Source organism: Leptodactylus fuscus, chromosome 8 (genome assembly GCF_031893055.1).
Source record: "Leptodactylus fuscus isolate aLepFus1 chromosome 8, aLepFus1.hap2, whole genome shotgun sequence".
In the NCBI taxonomy this organism is placed as follows: Eukaryota; Metazoa; Chordata; class Amphibia; order Anura; family Leptodactylidae; genus Leptodactylus; species Leptodactylus fuscus.
The window spans coordinates 65409649-65433097 of NC_134272.1; the positions used below are offsets into that span (position 1 = coordinate 65409649).

Genomic DNA, 23449 nt, shown 5'->3' on the forward strand with positions numbered 1-23449 from the left:
GCTTGAAAATGTCCAGAGGTAAACGTGAAAAAGCTGACCATGATCTCCGTATATGCCGAGACGTGAAACTCCTAAGTAGTTTTTCTATTTGGTTTATTTAGATTTATTTTAAAGTAAAACAGACCTTCATAATTTAAAGGGGTTGTCCAATCAGATACCTCTCCTTTTAGAATGTGGCCCCCAGGGTGATCAGCTGATCTCTCCGGCCCATGCTTCTGGCACTCCTATTACGCAGCTGATTTTGCTGAGGGAAACCAATGCCAGCCTAACATTGCAGCATCTGCTGCAGGGAAAATGCAGTATAACATGCCAGCAATTCAGATGAAAGTCTGACCTTGTAATACTTGTTCATCTCATAGTCAGAGCGCTAGATACTCCTGCAGAGTGGCTATCCATTCTGTCTAATACAAAAAAATGTGACCCCAGGGGGAGAACCCCCTCTGTAATGTCCATATCCATATGCCCTAACAGGTTATATGGACAGAGGTTGTCTTGATGGGATTACCTCTTTAAAGAGGAGTTTGATCCATGGTATTGTATACCGCTAGAAACCTGGCAGTGTACTGAATTCAGTGTGCTGCTAGCTTTGCCGGTATGTATCTAGGTGCAGTTAATTTCAGCGCTGATATTTCTCCACTGTCACAAGGGTGAGCCTTACATTTACCCCCTTCCTGAATAGTAGTCTTGGCTATGGAAGAGTACTATCAAGGGGGTGTTTATCACAGCCCAGCAATGATGCTGAGCTATAAGGCCCAAGCTTCTGACAGTGGAGGGAAATCAGTGCCAAAACAAATGGAACTAATCTCCAGCACCCGGGCACATATAAGTAAAGCTGACAGTCTGCAGAATTCAGTACACTGTCAGCTTTTTAACTGTATATAATACTGCTGATGTCCGAGGAGATGAAAAACCCTCTTTTAAGTCCCTCCAAACTTTAGTATCCCTCTCCTGTACCAGTTACTGAAGCTCTCCGTAATCTGAGACCGACTGGTTGTCAGGGTCAGTCTGCTAGACAGCCTCATTGAATAGACTGCAGTGTATTCTTAGCAGCCTGTCATACATGACAAAACTGGATTGGCACTGTGCTAAGAAGGGAAAACTGCGATATTAGGCTATTATGCACCTGGATTTATTAAAGATCTGCAATATGGCACCCAAAGACTGCGCTTTTCACTGTAAAGGAAGTAGCATATTAGTAAATAATAAGGAATTGTCTTCTACATTATAACTGTGTGACGGGAGTGATCTAGTCATCAGTGGTAACTGTCAGAAGAGTTTGTGTCCTTCCTCCGCCTTCTTAAAGTGGACCTTTCACCACCTCCAGTTTGTAAGAATCTGTCAATAGGCGCTGCTCTACTGATTCCAGCACAGTTAGAAGTTTCTCTCGAGCCCCCACCATTCCCGAGAAACAAGTGCAGTTAGTTTTGGTACCTGATGTGCTATTTTAAAGGAGTTGTTCAGTTTCAGAAAATAAATATTATTCTTTTCATAGTGAAAAATTGTATAATTTTCCAATATATTTTCTGTATCAATCCCCCACAGCTTTTTAGATTTCCGCCTGCTGTCATTCTTTCTTTACTTTCAGTGCATTTTATCAGCTCATGGTCATTTAATGGACACCCTGGTGCACTACTACTGTGCTACGACTTGTCACTGGATGGGATTGAATCCTTTTCTCAGGTCTACATAAATTTACAACATGGTTAACACACAGAACTGTTGACCATTTTCATTTCCTAAAATGGGGTAACTACATTGTGTCCCATTTACAGACCGGGCTGTAGTCATCGCATTAACCTGATATATTCACATAACAAAAGGAGTATTTGATGGTTGTAGTCAGACACATCACTACATTCAAGTGCAAGTTTTTTTTTGGTAAATCATGTTCCTTGATTTCTCCCTATGTTTTCCCTCCTTCTAGACCTGCATTCTGGTCTTTGTTGTCTCTCTTTAATCGGATATATGATAGGGGCGCGCTGGTTTCTGGCATCAGTCACTTTTGCCCTCTGATTTATGTTGCTTCAGAGTAAAAACGTATCTTCTTGATATGGGAGTCATGCCAAGATGGCAATGTGGAAGATGGAGCAAGGTCAACAGATACGGAGTTACTGGGTGTCTAGGAAGCTTTTTTTTTTTTTCAAAACTGCTCCATCTGAAGACATCTTTAAGATGTGTGCTAGGTCAGTTTGCTATCCAGGTCTTTCCACTCACTCATTCATTTCAGTTCATTCACATGATCGTGAGCCGACATTCCAGGCCGCAAAACTCAGGACAGGTTCTATTCCTGTTTTGTGGCTGTGCATCCGTGGCTCCTATTCATTGAACGAATGAGGCCGTGAGCTATGTGTGCTGTCCATGCCATTCAATCACGGCTGGCGTCCCGTTTTACAGAGACACATGGAGCTGTCACCTTTTAGTTACATTGTTTCTTTTAAGATGCTTTATGGAATTTTTTTTCATATACTCTCTTCTTAGTAACCTTGTGGCCTCCGCGCATAGCAGAACTTGTGACTAATTTGTGGAATATGTTATATTCACACTACAAGTGGATTCCATAAGGGGTTTGGGTATTTGTTTATAAAGGACTTTAGATTGCGCTATTCCTGCCGTAAACAATGCCGACAAGTTGGAAGGAAACCCTGGACAGTAGTGTGAATTTATCCTTAGCCAGTCATACAGAATTGCCATATAAAACAACAATAAAGAGCAAAAAAAAAAGCACAAAACTATTCTAGCAATTCATCCCTTCATCTGCTCCTCTGCCTTAACCCTTTGTTTCTAATATTACAGTTAAAAGTGATAAATTATATAAAAAAAAAATCTTCTCGGTGTGATCCAGGAGGTTAGCCGTTACCCCCTTTTCCTCCTCACTGACCTGTGATTGACTTTAAGGCTAAAGAAACCCGTGGGAAAAAAAAACTCTTGTGTTTTTCTCTGTTTTTCTACTGCATTTTTCTTTTTCACTCCCCCTCCCATATAAATCTATAAGGAAAACGCAATGTTTCTGTAAAATTAATGTTACTTTAAGGCCCCACGTTGCGGAAACGCGGCTTTATTTGTTGCGGTTTTTTTTTAACCAAAGCCAAGAATAGCTACCAAAGGAATGGGAAATATAAAGGAGGCTCTTATACTTCTCCTTTCTGCTCAATCTACTCCTGGCTTTGGCTCAAAAAAACACAGCAAAATCTGCAACAAAAAAAGCTGCATTTCTGCAACGTGGGGCCTCAGCCTAATTCAGATCTTTCACTGCTTTATTTTTTCTGCAGTTTTTGAATGAGATTAAAGGAAATGTCATTTGCTTTCCTGGGACTATAAAATGCAGCGTTTTTTGTTTTTTTTTGTCTGCTGCAGTTCTGCTGCAGTTTTTTTGCAATGTGTGGCCTCAGCTTAAGGCTGGTGTCTCCTGTCCAAGTTCCTTGAATTGATTGAATTGCCTGGACCAAATGCAACTCAGCTAAACAATCTCATATTGTCAGCTCAGTTGAGTTGAACTAGGATTGGGCCTGTAAAGCTGTCTCATACATGGCCTCTGTTTCCCAACCCGAACTCTGCCGTGGTTCAAATCTGCGTTCGGTATTCCATTCGGGGAGTCCACTTGGTGACCCCCCAAACGGTATACCAAACACATTAAAGAGCGTTGAGCAATGAAACCACACAGACCCCATAGGCTATAATGGGGTGCGTGTATTTTATGTGCGGTGTCCGCACGGAGCATGCGGAGAGAAAAGTGCTGCAAGAAGTATTTATCTCTCCGCATTATTCATGTGGAAAACACATGGACCCCATTATACCAAATGCAGATGTGAACTAGGCCTAAGACAACTGGCTGCAGCAGAAGCCTCATCCACTCAACTCTGTGTGCAATAGGACAAAGGAGTTGATAAGCCATGTCAGCTGAACCGATCCCTAGCTGAAATGAGCTGTAACTTGAAGCTCCTGGGCCCTAATGCAAAATCGGTAACAGGGCCCCCACCCATCTTGTGCCATTTAGAATAATGGTATATTTTACCTGTCATAGGGACCATTAGGGCCCCCACAGAGCCCATGGTTTAGTATCAGCTGCTCTCCCACTACAGACTGGCAAGTAAAGTGGGCAGAATGATCTCCTGCTCACTTATCATTCATCACAATAAATATATTAGTATAATAATATACATGAATATACAATCATCTCTGTTAATAAGAGAAGCCATGACATTCTGCCAGATCCATCCCAAGAGCCCTCTATGGACCCAATTACCTTCCATGGGGTCTGTGGGTTTGCATGTGCTGCCAAGAGAGGCTCAGACACAAGGGGAATGACATGAGCGGTTCTTGGTCCTGACATACATATTCTATATATGTGTATGTATTCTTGTGTCTTGAGACAAGTGTGACAGAACAACCATGCCAAATGACTGGATACAGGACCATCACGAGCGCTCGTCCCTTCTAGATCACAGACGACGCTTCCTTATAATCAGATTTAGTTGCCATCCCGTCATTAACCCTTTGTTTACGTACTGCCTGACCCTACTGTGCTGCCACTTGGACCATTCTACTCCTAAGCAGATTTTCCATATTTAACATAAAACGCTCTCCTGCTCGGGCATGACTCTAGCCAGGCGGCATGTCTTGGCTGCATTCATTAAAAGCAGCTTTGTTTTCTTTCCTGCATGTGTTTATTTTGTAAGCCAGCACAACGCCGTATGAAATATGGGATTTAGATCCAACCACGAACTGAACCAGGATTACTGCATAGTGTAATGCAATGAGCTGGGCTTTGGTGTAGCTGTAGCGGGCCCTGAGCTGTGCAGCGCCTGCTACCTTCCTGTGCTTACAGGCTGACACCATAATAAATAACTGCAGCATTTGTACGGCAATGCTGTGTACAGTGCAGAAGTGAACAGATGTTTAGTAAGTAGATTGGGGATTTCTGGGTATTGGTTTGTTTTTCGAGTGGGGTAAAGGCTAATTCTGGTCCTTTTATGTAATGATGGTTTAAGAGAGCTATGTGAATACTGGGGTGTAAAGAAAGTTATTAGACTCAATCGTATATCTTATATTAATATGCAGCCAGTCAAGTCATTATACGGGTATGTGAATGACAGGCCTTTATATAGTAAAGATGAGGAGACAGCTGTTTGTTCCACATATCCCATCTATATCAGGCCCCAAGTGCTAGCCATTACTATAGCTCCGTAATAATGGATGGCATACAGACCCATGAATTTCTTTGGTCCAATTTTATTGATCCGTGTGGTGGCCATAGGATAGAAATATAGGTCCTAAAACTGTCTGTTTTTGCAGCTCTGTCTGTTTATTCTACCAATTTCTGGAAAATCCTTATGGCCCTGTGTACAAGCCTAGAACATAAGACTTAGAATGCCTTCACATGGAGTTATGCTCTGCGCATTTTGCTACATTTTACACGTGTAAAAATACACGTGTAAAATGTAGTAAACCATTGAGTTCAATGGGTTTTTTTCATATAAAGACGCGTGTTAAAAAAAAAGCCATTGAACTCAATGGCTAACTACATTTTACATGTGTATTTTTACACGTGTAAAATGGACAAGAAGCACGGAAATCCATGTGAATGCACCCTTAGGCTACAAGCAGCACTTTTCTCTCCGCATTTTTTGTGCAGAAACCACATGGACCCCATTATATGGGCTCCCAGGGTTTCCTAAAGTAACCATTTTTTTTAATGCAGATTAGGTTACCGTTTCTGTTCTGTCCCCAAGCAGACTCACTGAACGGAAACCCATGCGCAGATCTGAACCGGGCCTTACCCTTTGTTCACATCTGCGTTCAGTATTCCCTTCGGAGAGTCTGCATGGGGACCCCCATAATGGAATACCGAATGCAACTGCAAGCGCTGTGCAGTGAAAGCACACAGACTGCATAGACTATAATGGGGTCCGTGTACTGGCCATGTGCTGCCCGCTCTAATCATGCGGACAGAAAAGTAGATTGTGAACTACTTTCCTGTCCGCATGATCCCTGCGGAGGTCTCACGGCAAGCACATGGACCCCATTATAGTCTATGGGGTCCGTGTGCTTTCTCTGGCACACCGCTTGCAGTTGTGTTCGGTATTCCGTTCAGTGGGTCCCCATGTGGACTCCCCCAGATGGAATACCAACGCAGATGTGAACGAGGCCTTACTTGTTGATCCTTTCTGTTTGTCTGTATTAAGTGGCCTATATATGTACATGTCATAATAGTTGGTAGAAGTAGACAGTTTTGGCCAAAGAACAATGACTTGTGATGGCCCAACATCAAAATTGTGACTGGCTGGGTTGGAAAATATTTAACTATGGTCAGGTAAAACTGCATGTGTATGGCGTGGGATCGGCATTGCAGTCAATCAGTATCTTATATATATGTTGCCATGTTTATGAGGAGTGATCCAGATGAGTAAAGAAATGGCGTCTGTTCTGGATTATATTGTCTTCAGAAGGTTTAGTTTATTTAGGCTGAGTTTTCACACTGTAGTTTGGGAGCTTTTTTTGCAGTAATAACCATGGAATTGCAGTATAACTTTTTTATAATGTATAACGATTTTGCCTAAACAAAGGCATTTTGCCTTAATTTTGTGCTAGTTGAGATTAAAAAGAAAAGAAGAAGCATTATTGCTAAGGCCCCACATGTTGCGGGAAAAATCGCAGTGAAAACCCATTCCATTTTTTAAGCATTTTTTTTATTGTGTTTTGCTTAATTTATCTCTGCGTTTTTATTAAATTTGTAGGAAAAACTCTTAAATTTCCACAGCTAAAATGGACACGCTACGTATTTATTACGTTTTAGAAAACGCCGCTCTTATTTTCCCATAATGTGTGGATAAGATTAATGAGAATCTCATTCACTTTGATGGGACTGTAAAACGTTGCAGGGGAAACCACTGCATTCTGCAACATGGAAGCCTCAAACGACAGTGTGAATATTCAGCCAAACACAGAAGACCCAGAAAACGTTGGTACCCTTTTAGATGCCTAGGTTTTCTGATAAACGCAACCGTATTGTGAATCTGTTATATGGAGATTATGGAAATCTCTGACCTCATACTGCTCCTCCAATTTTATACTGAGGCACATTAAATGTCTTGTGAAGTATTGTTCCTTAAAAAGGACTGGTAAGGTCAGATCTTTCCAGAAATGCTTTATGGGATATGATCTCCAGTATGTTATAGAAGGGGGTCGTATCATGCTGCCTATTAGGGGGAGGGTTCGCTAAGTTAATGTTTACATAGAAGGGTGTTGGAAGGTAGGGGGCTCAGGTGCACTTAGTGTATTCCCTTCTTGCAGACAGCGTAATGGGCAGTGTGGCAGCTAATTTATTGTGGCAGATCATTGTGAAGAGGCCAGGCTACCTCCCTAATGTCAGGGGGATGTCACACTTGCAATGATTGGTTGGTTAACTCCTGCAGTTCTAGAATCAAGTGCATCACATACGATGCATAGGGAAATGTTTACATCTGTATACTGCTCCAGGATGGCATGTCGTGATTACTATGACTTGTGTAATGGTTATATTTGTCTCAGTCCTCCTGTGTATTGCTTCAGCTGAAGTCGAAGGATGTAAATAAGAAATCCCTAGATAGAGAGTTGTTGACTTGGCCTAGGCTGAAGGGAGGATTTGCAAGTTGTGTATTGGTTCTGAGGCTGGGCATAGACTTGAAGATTCTGCCATTACAGATGAAATGAGCTCAGGACACTTGTCTCTAGGATAGATAGGTTATAACACAGGTTCATGTTCTCTTTTATACCAATTATCATGGATTCTTCATTAGAACATGTGTCTATGGTTAATGCTATGTAACTATGCAGACTTCTCATTTAGACTAGAGCTACGCAGCAACTTTGGTTGTCCAACACAAAGATCTCAGGGCCACGGCATCACATTTAAGATGTGGGAATGTGGTCGCTTTTCACTGCAACTCATTTGTAACATGTTAGCGCTTTTTAGAGAATTTCTGTTTGGTGTTCCAAATCCTAAATGATACATCTTGCAACTAAATTGCACCCCAAATTAATGTTGCATCTTCATTTTGCAGGCAACTTGCACACATTTTTTCTTACCTGACTTGTATCTTTACGTCACACAACCACAGCCCAAATCGAATGCAGATTTTATCATTCACAACTCACAACCCAGATCTACTTCATGGGATGTAATGATGATGTAGGAGTCTATGCCAGTTAGGAACTGATTTCAGTAACTCACAGCAGAAAACTGGCATGAGCTTATAATGAAATAGTCAGTTCCCTGCCACAGCCTGCGCTGCCCATGTCTGAGCAGAGTATACAACAGGTGTTGTGGTTCAAGAAAGGACCTTCTGCTAAATGTGGGCCACAATATCATATCGGGTTTGATAGATTCCCTCAATATGTATCTTCAGATTTGTTGTGCACATAACCTCCTTTGTCCATTCACCTGTAGGCTGAGGCCCCACGTTGCGGAATCGCAGCTTTTTTGTTGCAGATTTTACTGCAGTTTTTTGAGCCAAAGCCAAGAATGACCACAAAAGGAATGGGTAACATATAGAAACTACTTATATTTCTATCTTCTGTTCAATCTACCCTGGCTTTGGCTCAAAAAGACTGCCGCAAAATCTGCAACAAAAAAAGCCACAACTCGGGACCAAATTTGACCACTTTCACACTGTATTGTACTTAAACAGTAGTGGTAAACCGAAACAAGGACTAGAAAGAGAATTTAGGCCTCATGGACAGGGGCAAATATGGGCTGAAAAATCCAGACTGTATGTTGCTTGCACTTCCCTGACAGAATCTGGTCTGGAGACCTTGACTCCTTGTATCCTAGTCATCTATGATTTTAGGGATCCCTGTCTGCTCGCAGTTGTAGTTAGATATTCCATAAATGAAGATTACAGTTGCAGTACAGCTCTACTTTAGAAGCCTACGAATCCTACCTCCCCCTAGGAGAACTATAATGACACCATGCGGATTGTCACTCAGCTTCAGCACTGGAATTTTTTACAATATTGACAGGGGCGAGCATAGACCTATATTTACAGGTGTATATTTTTTTATTAGTTTATGGGACGTTATTAGAATTATTAGGCTCTGTTCACACTGACATCAAAGATTCCAATTTTACAGGAACTGTAACAAATACATTTCCAATGAAGCCATTATTTAGAGTCCATTGTCTTTTCCTAGATGCATAGCGCTCTTCTGACTGAGAAGAAATGACAGCAGTGTGAACATGGTCATTAGACACTTCAAACATTGTAAGTGCTAGGACTATATGGAGAACATGACAGGGCATAAAGGGGATAGAAGGAGCCCCTGGGAATTCTGTATGGAGGAGGCAGCCATTGCCCATAGCAGCCAATCCTAGCCCGGCTTTTATGTGTTTGACTGCAGGTTAGATAATGAAAGGCGTGCTGTGATTGGTTGCAGTGTGGCCCCCATTGTGCTGCCTGTATCCCTGTAGTGTAGAGTGTTGTGTGCTATGGATGTGCAGAGGCTGCTGCTGCTGTCTGTGCTGTAGCTCCGGCCTCTCCTCCTCCTCCCTCCTCCAGCTCTCGCCGCTCCCCCTCCCGTCTCCCCTCCCCTGTGCCCTCCTATTCGCAGGCTCCGGGTGTCTGCACCTCGCTCTCTGTCAGTTTCCTGCGGGCTCTGCTCGTTGCTCTCCCGCTCCCCTCATGTCGTTCCCCTCAGAGCTGCCCCTACCGGGGTCCAGCCGGCAGCGTGGGGCGGCGAGAAGCGGGGTGAGGAGGGGGTGAGGCACCCCGGCACCCCCCAGTGTTCTGCGGATCACAGGTCTGCGCTACAGTGCCCCCGCGGTGGGGGGCGCTCTCCTCTAAGCGGTCATGTATTTATTAGACCCTGCGCCCCCCCAGATGGAGCGGGGCACCCCGCAAAGGAAGACGGTGTATCGGATCTCTCTGACTCTGGTGAAGAAGGAGCAGCTGGAGGAGACTCGGCTGGAGAGGTGCCCGGAGGAGGAGGAAGGGGGAGAGGAGCAGGACACCTTCCCCCCGCCGCATCAGGGACTCAGGAATTTCAGGACCCGCAGCACCGGGCAGCTGGAGCTAGGACGACTGCGGGTCACCCGGGCATCAATTGTGAAGAAGGACAAAAGCCTGAGCCCCGGGGATGCTGCACTGGACAGCCGGGTATCTCCTGTACCGGAGGCTCCAGGGGACCAGAGTGCAGGGAGCACACCAACTGATGCTGCCCGGGGGCCCCCCAGGGCCCCTCAGGATTACAATGTGCCACAGACGGCTCCTGCGGAGGAGGCCTCTCCAGCTGCACCAGCCAACTCTAAAACTGGGGACTGGGCTAAGGCAGGAGCAGAGGGGGCCTGGGATAGGAGACACCCCAGCCTGCTGAGGAGAAGCTTCAGCTTCAGACACTGGAATGGAGAAATGCTGAGGATCAGGAGCCTGACCAGGGAGAAGCACCACAGCAGCTCCAGCTGCCTCACTCAGCAGAGGCTAGAGGAGGCCAGGGAGGTGGTGGTGTGCCCGGTGCCCAGCACTGACCCATGCCCCACCGACAAGAGGAACACCTTAGATGTGGGCGAAGTCTTAAACAAAACTGACCCACTGTCTGACCTGGAGAGATGGGAGAGGAGCAAGAGCAAGAACAGGACTCTGGATAATAGTGACCTGCACAAGCTCTCCGAGCAGATGGAAATGGACAGGAGAGGCCAGGAGAAGAGGCTACTCAGGTTCTTCAGTGGCATCTTCTCCAGGAAGGATGGTACTCCTGTGTCGTTCACTAGTCCTGGGGGTCGTTCACCCAGGGCTGGTCACTCTAGGTCAAGGGGCTACTTCAGCAGCTTAAAAAGGCCTGCAGCAGTGGATAATGTCCAGTCCAGCTCTGAGAGCGTCAATGGATCCCCTTATAAAGGTGACTTCTTTTATCTCCATGAACCATACTGTGTGGTTGCTTTGGGTGTATAAAGCAGTGCTCCATGGGGGCACCTGTATTAGTACCATGTCTTTTTGTTTAGGTTCACAGAATGTATGAAAGATTGTCCGAAACAGACAACTCTTCATCCATGTGGAGGTCTGTATGTCAATGGAGGAGACAATTGTCACCAGTGGTCTGCTGAGTCTACGACTTGTATCATTTCCTTCTATGGGGCCAGGTGCTGTCCATTGTAGACACTGATAGCACCCAGACCCTTAGTCTGTGAACCACAGTCCTTGAAGTGTCACATAGCACTTGGCACAAGCCATTGGGAAATGAGTTGGCTTATGTTTGTTTCTGATGTAAGACATTTGTCTTTTTGATTAATACATCAAAGAGTAGGACACAAGGTTTCAGTTTGTTAGTAGGAATTGCAAAAAAAAATGGTGCAAACTGTGGGACACAATAGAGCAACACATTGCTCCATGTGGCCTAATGTTTATCTGGTGCAAAGTGTCCATAAGCAGAAGAGCTGTATAGATGGCATTGCACACAACCTCCATGTGCCCAGGTGCCTTGTATTACTCAGCAGCGCAGGAAGTGCTGTCTGACAGGTGATGGATTCAGGGCGATGGGGGTCTGTATGTGCAGGTTTTGTTTGCTATTGCTGTGGCTATTTGAATAAGAGGCATACAAGAGAGCACATGTCTGAACTTCCAGCATGTGTAGTGACAATACAAGGCGATGGATTGGGTTTCATGACCTGGTCAAGTTTTGGGAAGAAGACTTGCTTTACCCGTCACATTAACAATACAGTCCAATCTTAAGGTGGTATGTTATAGAGCAGGAGTAAATTGAGACAGAATTGTTTTAGAAAAAATCCAGTACTGTATAGTTCTTTATCTATGTATTTAAAGGGATTGTTGCAGGACAGTGATGTTGATGACCTATCCTTAGGGTCGGTGGGGGCCAACACCTGGCACATCTGCTAGTCATCAGTTTGGAGAGGCCATGGCGTACCAGCCAGCTCTGCTTCCACTTGACATCAAGTCTGGTGGTCAAATGACCTTGCTCATTGAAATGAATGGGTAATACCAATAACACCTGTAATACAATGTACTGCACTGTACTTGGCATTCAGTGAGGAGGCCACAGAACTTTGTGGCCTCTTCAATCAGCTGTTCGGTGGGAGTGTCAAAAGTTTAATCCCGCTCATCTGATTTTGAGGACCTATCCTAGGTATCAATATCATGGTCCTGGAAAATCCCTTTAAATCTGAGTCCACTGGATGGTTCCTCCTTCATGATTTATAGCTGTCTCTGTATACATTCTTACAGGTAAGGCTGTCAGCATTGTATAGGAGTGCCCACTTTAATCTGTATAAAACCTGAAATATGTAAACACTACGATTTTTAGGGGCCAGTTTGGTCGCTCCAGGGGTCAACTGACTTTCTACTTGGCAACAAGAATTTTCAAAGAACCTTAAAAAGTTAGCACTGGGAGCTATTTCTGGTTGTATTGGCAGTCTCTGACCTAGAGGTATAGGTCAGAAGGGGTGATGTCTCTTATTAAGGAGAGACTGCTACATGGACGTAAGCTCTGCTAGAAAGTTACATTACAGGTAATCACTGTATCAAAGCAGTAGACTGTTGTTTATGCCTTCTGATGGGTGTTTCACAGCAGGCACATTGTCAACTCCAGGTTACCCAATCAATTGTATTGTGTAACCTTTGTGTCACTAATGTCATTGAATGACAGCGCACAATGACATTTGGAGAATAGGGATTTGACATTTCCTTGTATGTTATGGCTTCTCTTTCATGCCATTGGACATGTGACAGCAGTTTTTGTTTCTGCAGGTTGTGGTTAGTTGTCATCTATGTGTTTTGGTGATTTGTGTATGGTGCAGATTTTTACGTTTAGACTGTGGATGAAGATCTTTTTGGGGATTTGCTACATTTGTAACAATGATCATATGCCCTCAGCATAGAGAGCTGCAGTTTCGTTGTAATGAGGATTACTGGGTCATCTTCACTAGTGTTCATTTTTTGATCTGCAGTAATAAAACTGGTCCTGTGATGTCACCACCTGGTCAGTTCATGTCAGCTCTTCAGTGTTACATGTCTGTATTGTATCAGGATGAAAGGATCCGTCATCTGGGCGTACAATGTTCATGCTGTAAACTAGTTATATTTAGAGACTAATATGGGACTAATTATTATTTTATTATTAGATTTTGCATCAAAATGTGCTTTTCATTTGTACTTTACTTTCGGAGTGTCATGGTATCTTTTCTAGTAGTGACTTTTTTAAAATTTTCAGATTCACTTTTGGCGCAATTAATGTTTATCTATAGTAATCCCTTTCTAGAGTCTGGAGCCTGAGCCTGTCCATAAAGCCTGGCGAGTTCACAATGTTTCGTAACAATTGCAGTGGGAAACCTTTTATAGAACTTATTTTGAGGGCTTGGTGTTGATCCTGTCATCATAAAGGGGTTATCAGGACATTTCCTCTCTCCCCTATTGTCGCTCCAACTCTTAGTCACATGACTGACTCCGCTCTTCTCTATAGACCTGCCATCGGAGCAGAGCAGAGTGGGTGATGTTACACAGCAGACACAGACTTCCAGCACCCTGCGAGGGGTTTAACCACTACACATCTAATAGTTATACCCGGCTTTAGCTGGAAGTTAAAAACTTGCCAGTACCGATCAGTTTTTTTTTTTAAATTGTAGCTGTATTAAAAAATGTATTATAGGTTTTTGACACATACTTTTTTATGGTGTAATAAGGAGTTAACAGTTTGGTCAATAATATCTATTGGGTACCTGCTATAATCACAGTCGAAGGGTTCTTACGCTTGATCTTGCCTATGTAGGTCGTATGCAGAGGTGTTATCTTCTGCATCACTATAACCTCTATATAGGTACTTACATCTGTCCTACATCCCACAGGACCCTGTATAGGTGAAAGGACAATATTAGGACCCCTTTAGCCTAGTCAGACTTTGTTAGTGCATACCGAGTAACATAGACAGAAGCAAAAATAATCCAATATGTGCAGCACCTGTTCATATGGCAAGTAAAACAGAAGCCTTTGAAGTTGTCCATATCCAGGGACGTTTAATGTTGCAGATGTTTTATATAAGCGCACAGTGCATGCTGTTACCGTAGTATATATGTGAATTCTATTGACCTCTCTGGCACAATAGTAAGGGACACAGTTAGTATGGACCTTAAAATAACCACAGACATACATATGGGCTTGGTCTAGGCCAAATGGACATTACTACTATATATGATCTCCCTGCAGTACTTTAATTTGTCTAAAGCGAAATATTTGTAAAAATATATTTCATATTCACCCAAGGAAATTACTGAATCAAAGTAGCCAAAAGCCCAAATCTCTTTAATGATATGTCAACCTGTACAACCATTATTTCATTGCTTCACTGTATCTAAAATACAATGAATAGCGTGATAGAAGTATCTGAGGTTCTGGTTATTCCGGCCTTGTGAGATGTTTAGTCTTCTTTGCTGGTCTCCTTGCATAGCTCCAGGTAGCCAGAGGGGATGATAGAAGGCGACAACACATAACAGCATGATCAGACGAATAGGACAAATAGGATTTGGTCATACTCCATAACTATGGTTTTCACAGGTTTGTATAGGAGTTTTATACACACCAGTTTTGTAGCTGTTTGCACCAAAAAATGCTGCAAAGGTGAACCACTGCCAAGTGCTTGACACTCTCTGACACTTCAGCCCGACTGATTTACTGCCGTAACTTATACCTGAAATGTATGGCAGCTTGTGACTGGCATAGATTTCACTTCTGGCATGGGGGACCTCCTGCGATGCACCAGAATTATTAAGAGGTCGGAGCCCCCTGATAATCCTGGCACATCTGGCTCCAGCACCCTCAGTGCACATGTATTATAATAAATCCCCCAATTATGGCAAGTTCATTTTTAATTTGGAAAGTTGTCTCATTTATTATTTTAGATGGTTTGGAGCAATACAAAGGTATACAGCATTATTATTATTATTATTATTATTATTATTACTTATTTATATAGCACCAGTAATTCCATGGTGCTTTACATTTGGGGGTTACATACAGTACACAGAATATACAGGTAGATATAATACTAACAATGACCGACTGGCACAGTGGGGTAGAGCGCCCTGCCCGCGAGGGCTTACAATCTATAAGGGAAGGGGGGTAGAGACAGAAGGAGAGGGGGGAGAAAGTTCAGATGGTGGTGTGGTGATAGTGTTATTGGAGGTTGTAGACCTTCCTGAATAGGTGAGTCTTCAGGGCCTTCTCGAAGCCTGTGATTGTGGGGGTCAGTCTTATGTGTCTTGGTAGGGAGTTCCAGAGTATGGGGGATGCACGGGAGAAATCTTGGAGACGGTTGTGTGAGGAGTGGATGAGAGCAGAGCGGAGTAGGAGGTCTTTGGAGGATCTGAGGTGACGTGTGGGCAGGTAGCGGGAGATTAGGTCAGAGATATATGGAGGGGACTATGAGACCACCCTTAGCGATACAAATCATTACTTTTATCAATTCTTCCTTTCCCAGAAAGAAAAATAGTTTCTGACAAACGCCAAAGGAAGTTCTGCTACCCTCTTAGAAGGAATAAGAAGTGTTCTTAGGAGTGCTGGGAGCCTCTTGATCCTATTCACATGGAAATGCTCATATCAAAGTAAAAGGACTGAATTTTCATTCTTTTTTTTTTTTTTTAAATATCTGGATTTAGTTGCAAATTTCTCACTTTACAGTCAAGTAGTAAAATCTGAAGCAAAGCCAGAAAGTAAAATAATGCAAAGATTTACATAAAGGCAGTGACCTCCCAAACACAGGTGTGATCTGCTGCATGTCAATGCGGTTTTGTAAAACTTTCAATCTTTGTGAAGGACTCCAACCCCTGACGCGTCTTGCCCAGCTGATTCTTCTAGCTCAACTACAGTCAGAGTTCCCGCTGTTCGCCAGGATAGCGTAGAATCTCCCTGTAGTTCTCCAGGCATTGTCATATTGTGCAGTCTTTGCATTTCAGTTCCTTGTAGCACAGACTAAACCTTCAACACTCGCTGAGGCTTTTTTATGAAAAGTAAGTCGAGATGTTTTTAATATAAAGGCAGGGAACAACCTTGGAAGATTAGGTGCTGATTTGGCGTGACAGTACATGTAAAGCTGTGCTGAGATGTGACAGCCCTGGGAATCTTGTGGATTTCAGCCGGCCTGGGATTAATTATGTCAGCTCTGGTTGCTTATGGAATTCCTTGAAACCTCACTGATGGTGTGTAAGGAAATGTTTATTGTCTTCTTGACGCTCACTAGCAGATATGCGAAAAATGAGCATCACTCAAATTCTGAAGTCGTGCCCCACACTAGAATACCAGGCAAGGAGATTACTTTGCCTGTCATGTGGCAAACTTTAACAATTACTTCCTTCTGTCTCATGGCTTTTCTGACTGTTTGGCCATTTGACCCTTGTTAACAATTCCACGTGACCTAAGCTTTGTTATCTTCAAACTAGCTTGAGTATAAGAAATCTTGCTTAGGTGGAGGCAATACAGTCTGCAGTGCATCTTGCAAAATTGTCAAGGGGTTTGGGACCACATTCTCAGAGTTGTCTCTAGTCTCTTATGGAAATGACCACAGACATTACCTGGGTTTACTATCCATAAGACAAACTATATGTGATACATATGATTGCAAATACTTAGAGAACCTGCCACCTCTCTCACCTTGTCTGTTAATAGTAGATTTTACATTTCTCATAAAATACAATGTTGGGGTTTCTTTTCTAAGACTGGATTCACTCTAGCATTGGAGTCTCCATAGAAGACTTCGACGCAGAATCCAGTAAAGATCGGTGGAGGGAAAAGTCCTGCAAGAAGGAGGTTTCTCTCTGTCAGATTCAATATAAAATCGGCAGAAACTGGGGGAACCCCATTATAATGAAGTGCAGGCTTTTTAAGTGCACAGGATTTCCGTCTTTTGGGTTCTGAAGGACAGAAACCGGAACACTAGTGTGAATCTAGCATTGGGACTCTGCTTTGTGCTGTTCCTTTGTTAGGGTAAGTTTACACGGGGTTTTATGGACTGGAACGTGAGGCGGAGGCCGTGTCAGGTTCCAGTCCAAAATACGGGTAGCTGTGACTGGATGTCGGTGCAGTGCACTGGCATCCAATCGCGCACTCCGCTCCAGATTAGGCCCAAATGAATGAGCCTAGTCGGGAGGGAGTGTCTTTAGGTGGATGTTGTGAGGCGAATCCGCCAGAATAAGAATGTCACTTCTTTTTCCGGGAGCTTTTGGTTCCCAGAAAAAAGAAGTGACTTGCTCCCATTGATTTCAGTGGGATCTGGCTTTTTGGTCAGGATTTTGAGGCAGATATGGCCTCCAAAATCCTGACCAAAAAACCCCATGTGAATTTACCCTTAGGCCTCCTTCAACATTCTAAATAAATTGACTACTGGGCCTGTAAAAGGCCTGCTCTGCGGCACATGTCTGTGCTGATTTGCCCCTTTGACAAAGGGCACTGGTAACACCCACTTGTCCAATTATTTAAAAAAAACAAAAAAATTCTAGGAGGAATAACAGAGGAACAACTCAAAACAGCAAGATAAGAAATGATGTTCCTGAGTTATTGTTTCCTAGGAAATGCAGGGAGGTGACAGGTTCTCTTTACAAGTATATCCACACAAGATATATGTTCTGTAAAGATCAGAATATCTGTATTTTACTACATTATCAGTGCGCCAATCTCACCCACCGTGCAGCAAAAAGTCTGTAGTACAGACTGACCTGTGGTGCAGATATTAAATCTGAACAATGTCAATTCATGCTGCGTATTTTCACTATTGCTGCAGATGCATTGTGCATTATGTGACGGTACGGATCAGTATAGATCTACTATATCAGCCTGAAGTCCAAACCCTCCGCTGTGACCAGACTTAGGTCTATAAATGGTTTTTGCTACTGTGCATAAACAAGGATGTTCCCCATGATCTACAAATGGGGAAGAACTAAAGTACAAAGCACTTTAGAAAGTTGCTCAACTTTACATTATGCAATGATTAAAGAGGATTTGGGCTTTATATAAATAGACCCTAAAGTTGGAGAGGGGGGGGGTGTTAGCCAGAATTCTGCTGTATACTTCAGACCAATGCACAGGAACTGTCTTGTACAGATCTGTATTATGATGCCCGCTCCTTGCTTTGGATCCATACTGTACCATTAAATGCCCGAGGATGGAAATCCTTTCCATTGTATTCTTACATGGCCTGTTCCATCACAAGCTGTAGTATATAGATATTATCCCCCAAATGTATTTCTTAGCACAGCTTTTAGATGAGAGAGACCCATTGGGACTCCATGTACATGTGGCAATGTTGTGTATATGGAGTCTTACATACTGTACTTGAAAATGTTAGGATAGAAATCTTGTCTAGTCCTATTTTCTTATTGCCTATCATTAAGACGCATCACCTGAATAGAGCCGCTTTGGGTATATTCCCTGTATAGTGGACCAATGCCTTCACTGCAGCTTAGCTCCTGACTTCAATGGGAGTTGGGCCGCTAGACAACGGATGGACCTTTTTGCTCCCGGGCCCCATATTGTGTACTGGACAGGTGCTGGAAGTGGTTTCATACAGCTGATTGGTCCGGGACCAGGTTTCCTGAGGATATGCCAAAAAAAAAAAAAAAAAAGAGCCCGAACAACCCCTTTAAAGGGAACCTGTCACCATATAAATGCTGTGTAATCTGCAAGCAGCTTGTTAGAGAGCAGACTGATATATACTTTGTGAGAAAGGATTCAATATATCCTGCATTTATTAATATATTTCTCTGTTCTTTCTGTACAATTGAAATATAGTTTTGTGGGAAGAGTCTGTACAACTTGTCTGAGTCCAGTGGGTATAGAGATAGCCGAATGCTGGTTTGGCGCTGGTTTGGCTGACGGCCGTTCCTCACGTAACCGGAAACCGTATTCTGTCTGTACAGACAAACGGTCATGAAAGCCGAAGTGACCCTCAGGAAGTTCTTATCTTCTCTTTTCTTAGGTGTCCATAATAATTCATATTTATTAGTAATTTTTTTTATAGCGCCAACATATTCTGTAGCGCTTTACAACTAGGGAATTAGTAAAATCACATATAACCCAAATAAATGTCTAAGCAATGCGACAAATGGGACCCTGCCCCAAAGAGCTTCCAGTGTGACTACTGTATATGTTTCTCACAATGCTTTATTACATCGGGGTCTTGTTCTTTGTTTTAATGCTTGTGGCCATAGACAATGGCTAGCTGCTAAGCGGCTGATAACTAATGTATAGGCCTGCCTTAAAGAAAAACTCATCACAGGTACAGGAATTACAGGAATTTACTCTAAATGGCCGCTGACAATTACTCTTGTGAAAAAAAAAACAATCCTCTTGACCTGTTGACTTGGCTAAGAGAGCAGACATTGCTGAGGATAAAGTCCAGCTCATGTGGGAGTTCAGCTCCTGCTTATTGGGAATAGGAATGAAGGCGTTTTTTAGTATTTGCTTCAGTTACACATTGGGGGATTTATCAAACACATCTGTGCCAGTTCTCTGGGGTGGTTGTGTGATAATGTGGCGGTTCATTGGTGTAAGTCCTTTTCTTGCACCACATCCTCCATCTTGTGCACATGTGAGCGGGGCAGTGAGTAGGACAAGGCGACATATTTATTATAAATCATGACTGTTTTCTGGTATATGAGAGAAGTTTTACCGCAAGCTCCTGCCTGGTGTGGATTTCCACTCTGGTGCATGGGCGTTCACCTCATTTATTAAGAAGCCAGAGCCCCTTGATATATCGGGAGCCACTTGTGCCAGGCAAGACCTCTTTTGAGACAAAGTGCAAGCCTAGATGTGCCATAGCGGCATGAAATAAGTGATTTGTAGGCAGAAGAGACAGGGTTGAACACTTAGGATGAGTTCACACAGGGTATTTTGGTCAGGATTTTGAGGCGGAATCCGCCTCAAAATCCTGACCAAAAAAACAGCTCCCATTAAAATCAACGGGAAGCGCTCAGTTCTTTTTCCTGGGAGCCGTTTGTTCCAACTCCCGGAAAAAAAGAAGCGACATGCTCATTCTCCAGGCAGATTCGCCTCGTGACATCCGCCTGAAGATACTCCTGACTAGGCCCATTCATTTAGGACTGGATGCACTGCATCGGCATCCAGCCACGGCTACCCGCTTTTTAGACCGTAATCTGAGGCGGCCTCCGTGTCAAATTCTGGCCTAAAATACCCCGTGTGAACCCGGCCTTTGAATTGAATTTTGTTGGATTGTCTTCTTACAGATTTTTCTTTATATGTAAATATTCCCATAATCTTTTTATGTAACAAATGTATAATGAGGGTCAACATTTTCTACCGCGCTATACAATTGGTCCTGAAATCTCCACAACCCATTGCTCTTAGTCCACATTTAACATTTGGCACAGTGTTTGAAGAAAAGTTTTGGCAGCCCTGGCTATATATATGGCGATCTGTGATGGCAAATGTTGGGGGAATGAAGGATTGGCCTTGTTGGGTTTAACTTACCCAGTGTTTTTTCTGTTCTTCATGGAGATGGCCCGTGGCCAGAGGAGCCGGACTGAATCTTATTCCCTTTTCCATATTGAGAACACATGCAATCTCAGCTGAGCCAAACTTTCTTGTGTGTGGGGGAGCCGAAAGAATAGCTGCCAGCCAAGCAAGCATTCTTCTCCCGGCTATCTGCAGTATATGGCTGGCTTAATACCCTTATCTGTAAACCGTTTCCTGCCATTGCCAAGTGTAGTTGTCAGAAACACCTTTTCATTCAGCCGATCTATATGTGGTGCATTCCTCTACTGAAAGATCCCAGCCATTTGCATCATTTGGGGGATAATCCTCAATGGCAACCAAAAGCATCTGAGCAGAACGCCACCCAAACAATAGGCTCTTCTGTAACCTATAGGTCAGTAGCCAGTCCAGCCATAGGTTTACTTGTGCAGAGAACCTATACAAGGATCATAGCGGCCGCACACTTATAAGCCACTCATTGTTATGTGCCATCCATTGCCTCAATCCTTCTTTATGTCATCTTCAGCGACATACAGGCATTTCCACTCTGAGACCTAAAATAGCCGGACAGAATAATAGGCTTTTGTTAGTACATTGTAAACCTTCCTTCAGCTCGGATTTATGAATCTGAATACGTTTCTATCCAGACTGTTGAACATCAGTGTTATTTTTATTTTCTACACAAACCGGCATATGCCATCCAACATTTTCTATAAACATCATTTGGGCATCCTGATGTCAAAATATGTAGCGTTGACATTGTCGATTATTTAGTATTGGCAGCCTATCCCCCCTTCCGTCATACATTACGAGCCTGGCATATACTCACTGCACTTGTTTGGTCCGGGCAGTGCCAGGCTCTCATCTAAACACATGCTGCTTGGTGCCATTCTGTACCCTGTGAGCTGGGTTTCTATCATACTAATGCAGTCTCTGGCCTCTCATACTGGTGACTGCAATGTTTTCTGCTGACATTGAAAGCAAATGCACATAAAGCATTCCTTGACGTTGTAGGGTAGAGCCATAACATGTGCGTAGAGATCCAGCTGCCTCGCAGGAGCCTCCGCTCTGTAGCTGTTAAAGAACCAGGCAGAGTTATGGCGCCTCTGGGGATGCAGGAATTTATGATTCAATATGTGGCACAAAAAAAAATAGCCTCACTGCTGAAATTTCTGAAATAATTTGTTGGAAGCAACTCCTGTTCAGTAATATTTGGAGGAATTATGAGGAACATTGAGCCTGAGAATGCAATGGGGGTTGGGATGAAGGTGATAGAGGCAGGAGTGAAAGAAATGTTCATACTGCATAGGGATGAGGCCATTGGAACAGAGGACTGGTTAACCCTTCATGCTGCTAGCCTAAAAATCAGTCTCCTATCTCTGGTGGGTAACAGTCTAGTCCCGTGATGGCGAACCTATGGCACAAGTGCCAGAGGTGGCACTCAGAGCCCTCTCTTTGGGCACCCATCCATGGAGCAGATTGTACTGTGTGGGGGCCACTGTGAATCAGATTGTACTGTGTGGGGGGCACTGTGCAGCAGATTATACTGTGTGAGGACCACTGTGGAGCAGATTGTACTGTGTGGGGACCACTGTTCAGCAGATTGTACTGTGTTGGGGTCACTGTGCAGCAGATTATACTGTGTGGGGACCACTGTGCAGCAGATTATACTGTGTGGGGGCCACTGTGCAGCAGATTGTACTGTGTGGGGACCACTGTACAGCAGATTGTACTGTGTGGGGGCCACTGTGAATCAGATTGTACTGTGTGGGGGGCACTGTGCAGCAGATTATACTGTGTGAGGACCACTGTGCAGCAGATTGTACTGTGTGGGGCCACTGTGCAGCATATTGTACTGTGTGGGGCCACTGTGGAACTGATTATACTGTGTGGGAGCCACTGTGGAACTGATTGTACTGTGTGGGGGTCGCTGTGAAGCAGATTATACTGTATGAGGGTCACAGTAGAGCAGAAAGCTCTATAAAGCCCCATTTGTATGACCATATTTTGCAAGTCTGTAATTGTGTGCAATTGTGGATCCGCACATTATTAAGGTTAAATTGCTGTGTTGTCACTTTGTGATAAGTTAGTGGATTTTGGGTTGCATAAAGGGGCACTCAGACTCTAAAAGGTTCGCCATCACTGGTCTAGTCCCTATAGAAGTAGTCTTCTCATTGCAAGCAGGGCAAAATGTTATTTCTGTTGATTGCTGTGCAAAGAGCGACAGAGCATGTGCGTCCACTAGCACTTAATAGGTGGGCATGCACATTGTTACACACTTTGAACACCAGGGGGCTCCAAGTAAATGCCATAATGTTGCATGTAAGTTACAATAATATAGTTAATGGATGGTCAGCACCTATAAATAACCATTCTAGAGCGTCTATCCTAAGGTGTCTGCATTGTGCTGTTCCTTTGGTGTTACTTATGGAAATGTATGTATTTGTTGATAGTCCAGCGTGACCATTCGCATCAGCATGTAGATCGGCGGAAAGTAGGATACTTAGTGATGCTAGAAGGGTGGAGAGTCTTGTATATTATGATTCCTATTAATTGGGGTGCAATAGGAGACTATACAACGCTGTTTGGACAGTGCTAAACTTTATAGGGATAGGGGATGTCACCGTTTTCTTCATATATTCCCAGGAGTAGTAACAGAGGAATGTTATAACACTGGCTTGTTATTTAATGGATAAGCAGTATCGAGCATTATATAAGTGTATATAATGTACACCCCAAAGCGAGCAGTGTCTGTGATCAGACATTCAGTCCACCTACTATATAATGGGAGGGCAGCTGTCAGGGATGTTGCTATACAGGTAGGGACCTATATGTGACCCTTCTGAATTCTCCATTGTTCTCGCTACACTTGTAGCATTAAACAGTAGAGAATATCCCTTTTCAGGCCATGCAAATGTTTTATATAGCAATGCATGAAAATGTGTAGGCAAACCACACAAAAAATGACACAAGTGTATGCATATCAATTGTGC

The 23449-nt window shown here is 43.5% G+C and overlaps 1 protein-coding gene across 8 annotated transcripts in view; it reads left to right on the forward strand.

Annotated features, from left to right (window-relative positions):
• Positions 1 to 23449, forward strand: part of AGAP1 (ArfGAP with GTPase domain, ankyrin repeat and PH domain 1) — a 307085-nt gene that overhangs the window by 129157 nt on the left and 154479 nt on the right. For 2 of the 8 annotated variants that reach the window (XM_075283911.1, XM_075283912.1), the window contains exon 1: positions 9634 to 10869. The exons of 4 other annotated variants lie outside the window; for them this stretch is intronic. In XM_075283911.1, coding sequence (XP_075140012.1) covers positions 9825 to 10869 — 1045 coding nt within the window. In that variant the 5' untranslated portion in view covers positions 9634 to 9824. Of the gene's footprint in view, positions 1 to 9633; positions 10870 to 23449 lie in introns of those variants that run through there. 2 more of the 8 variants (XM_075283913.1, XM_075283914.1) reach the window with 1 other exon arrangement.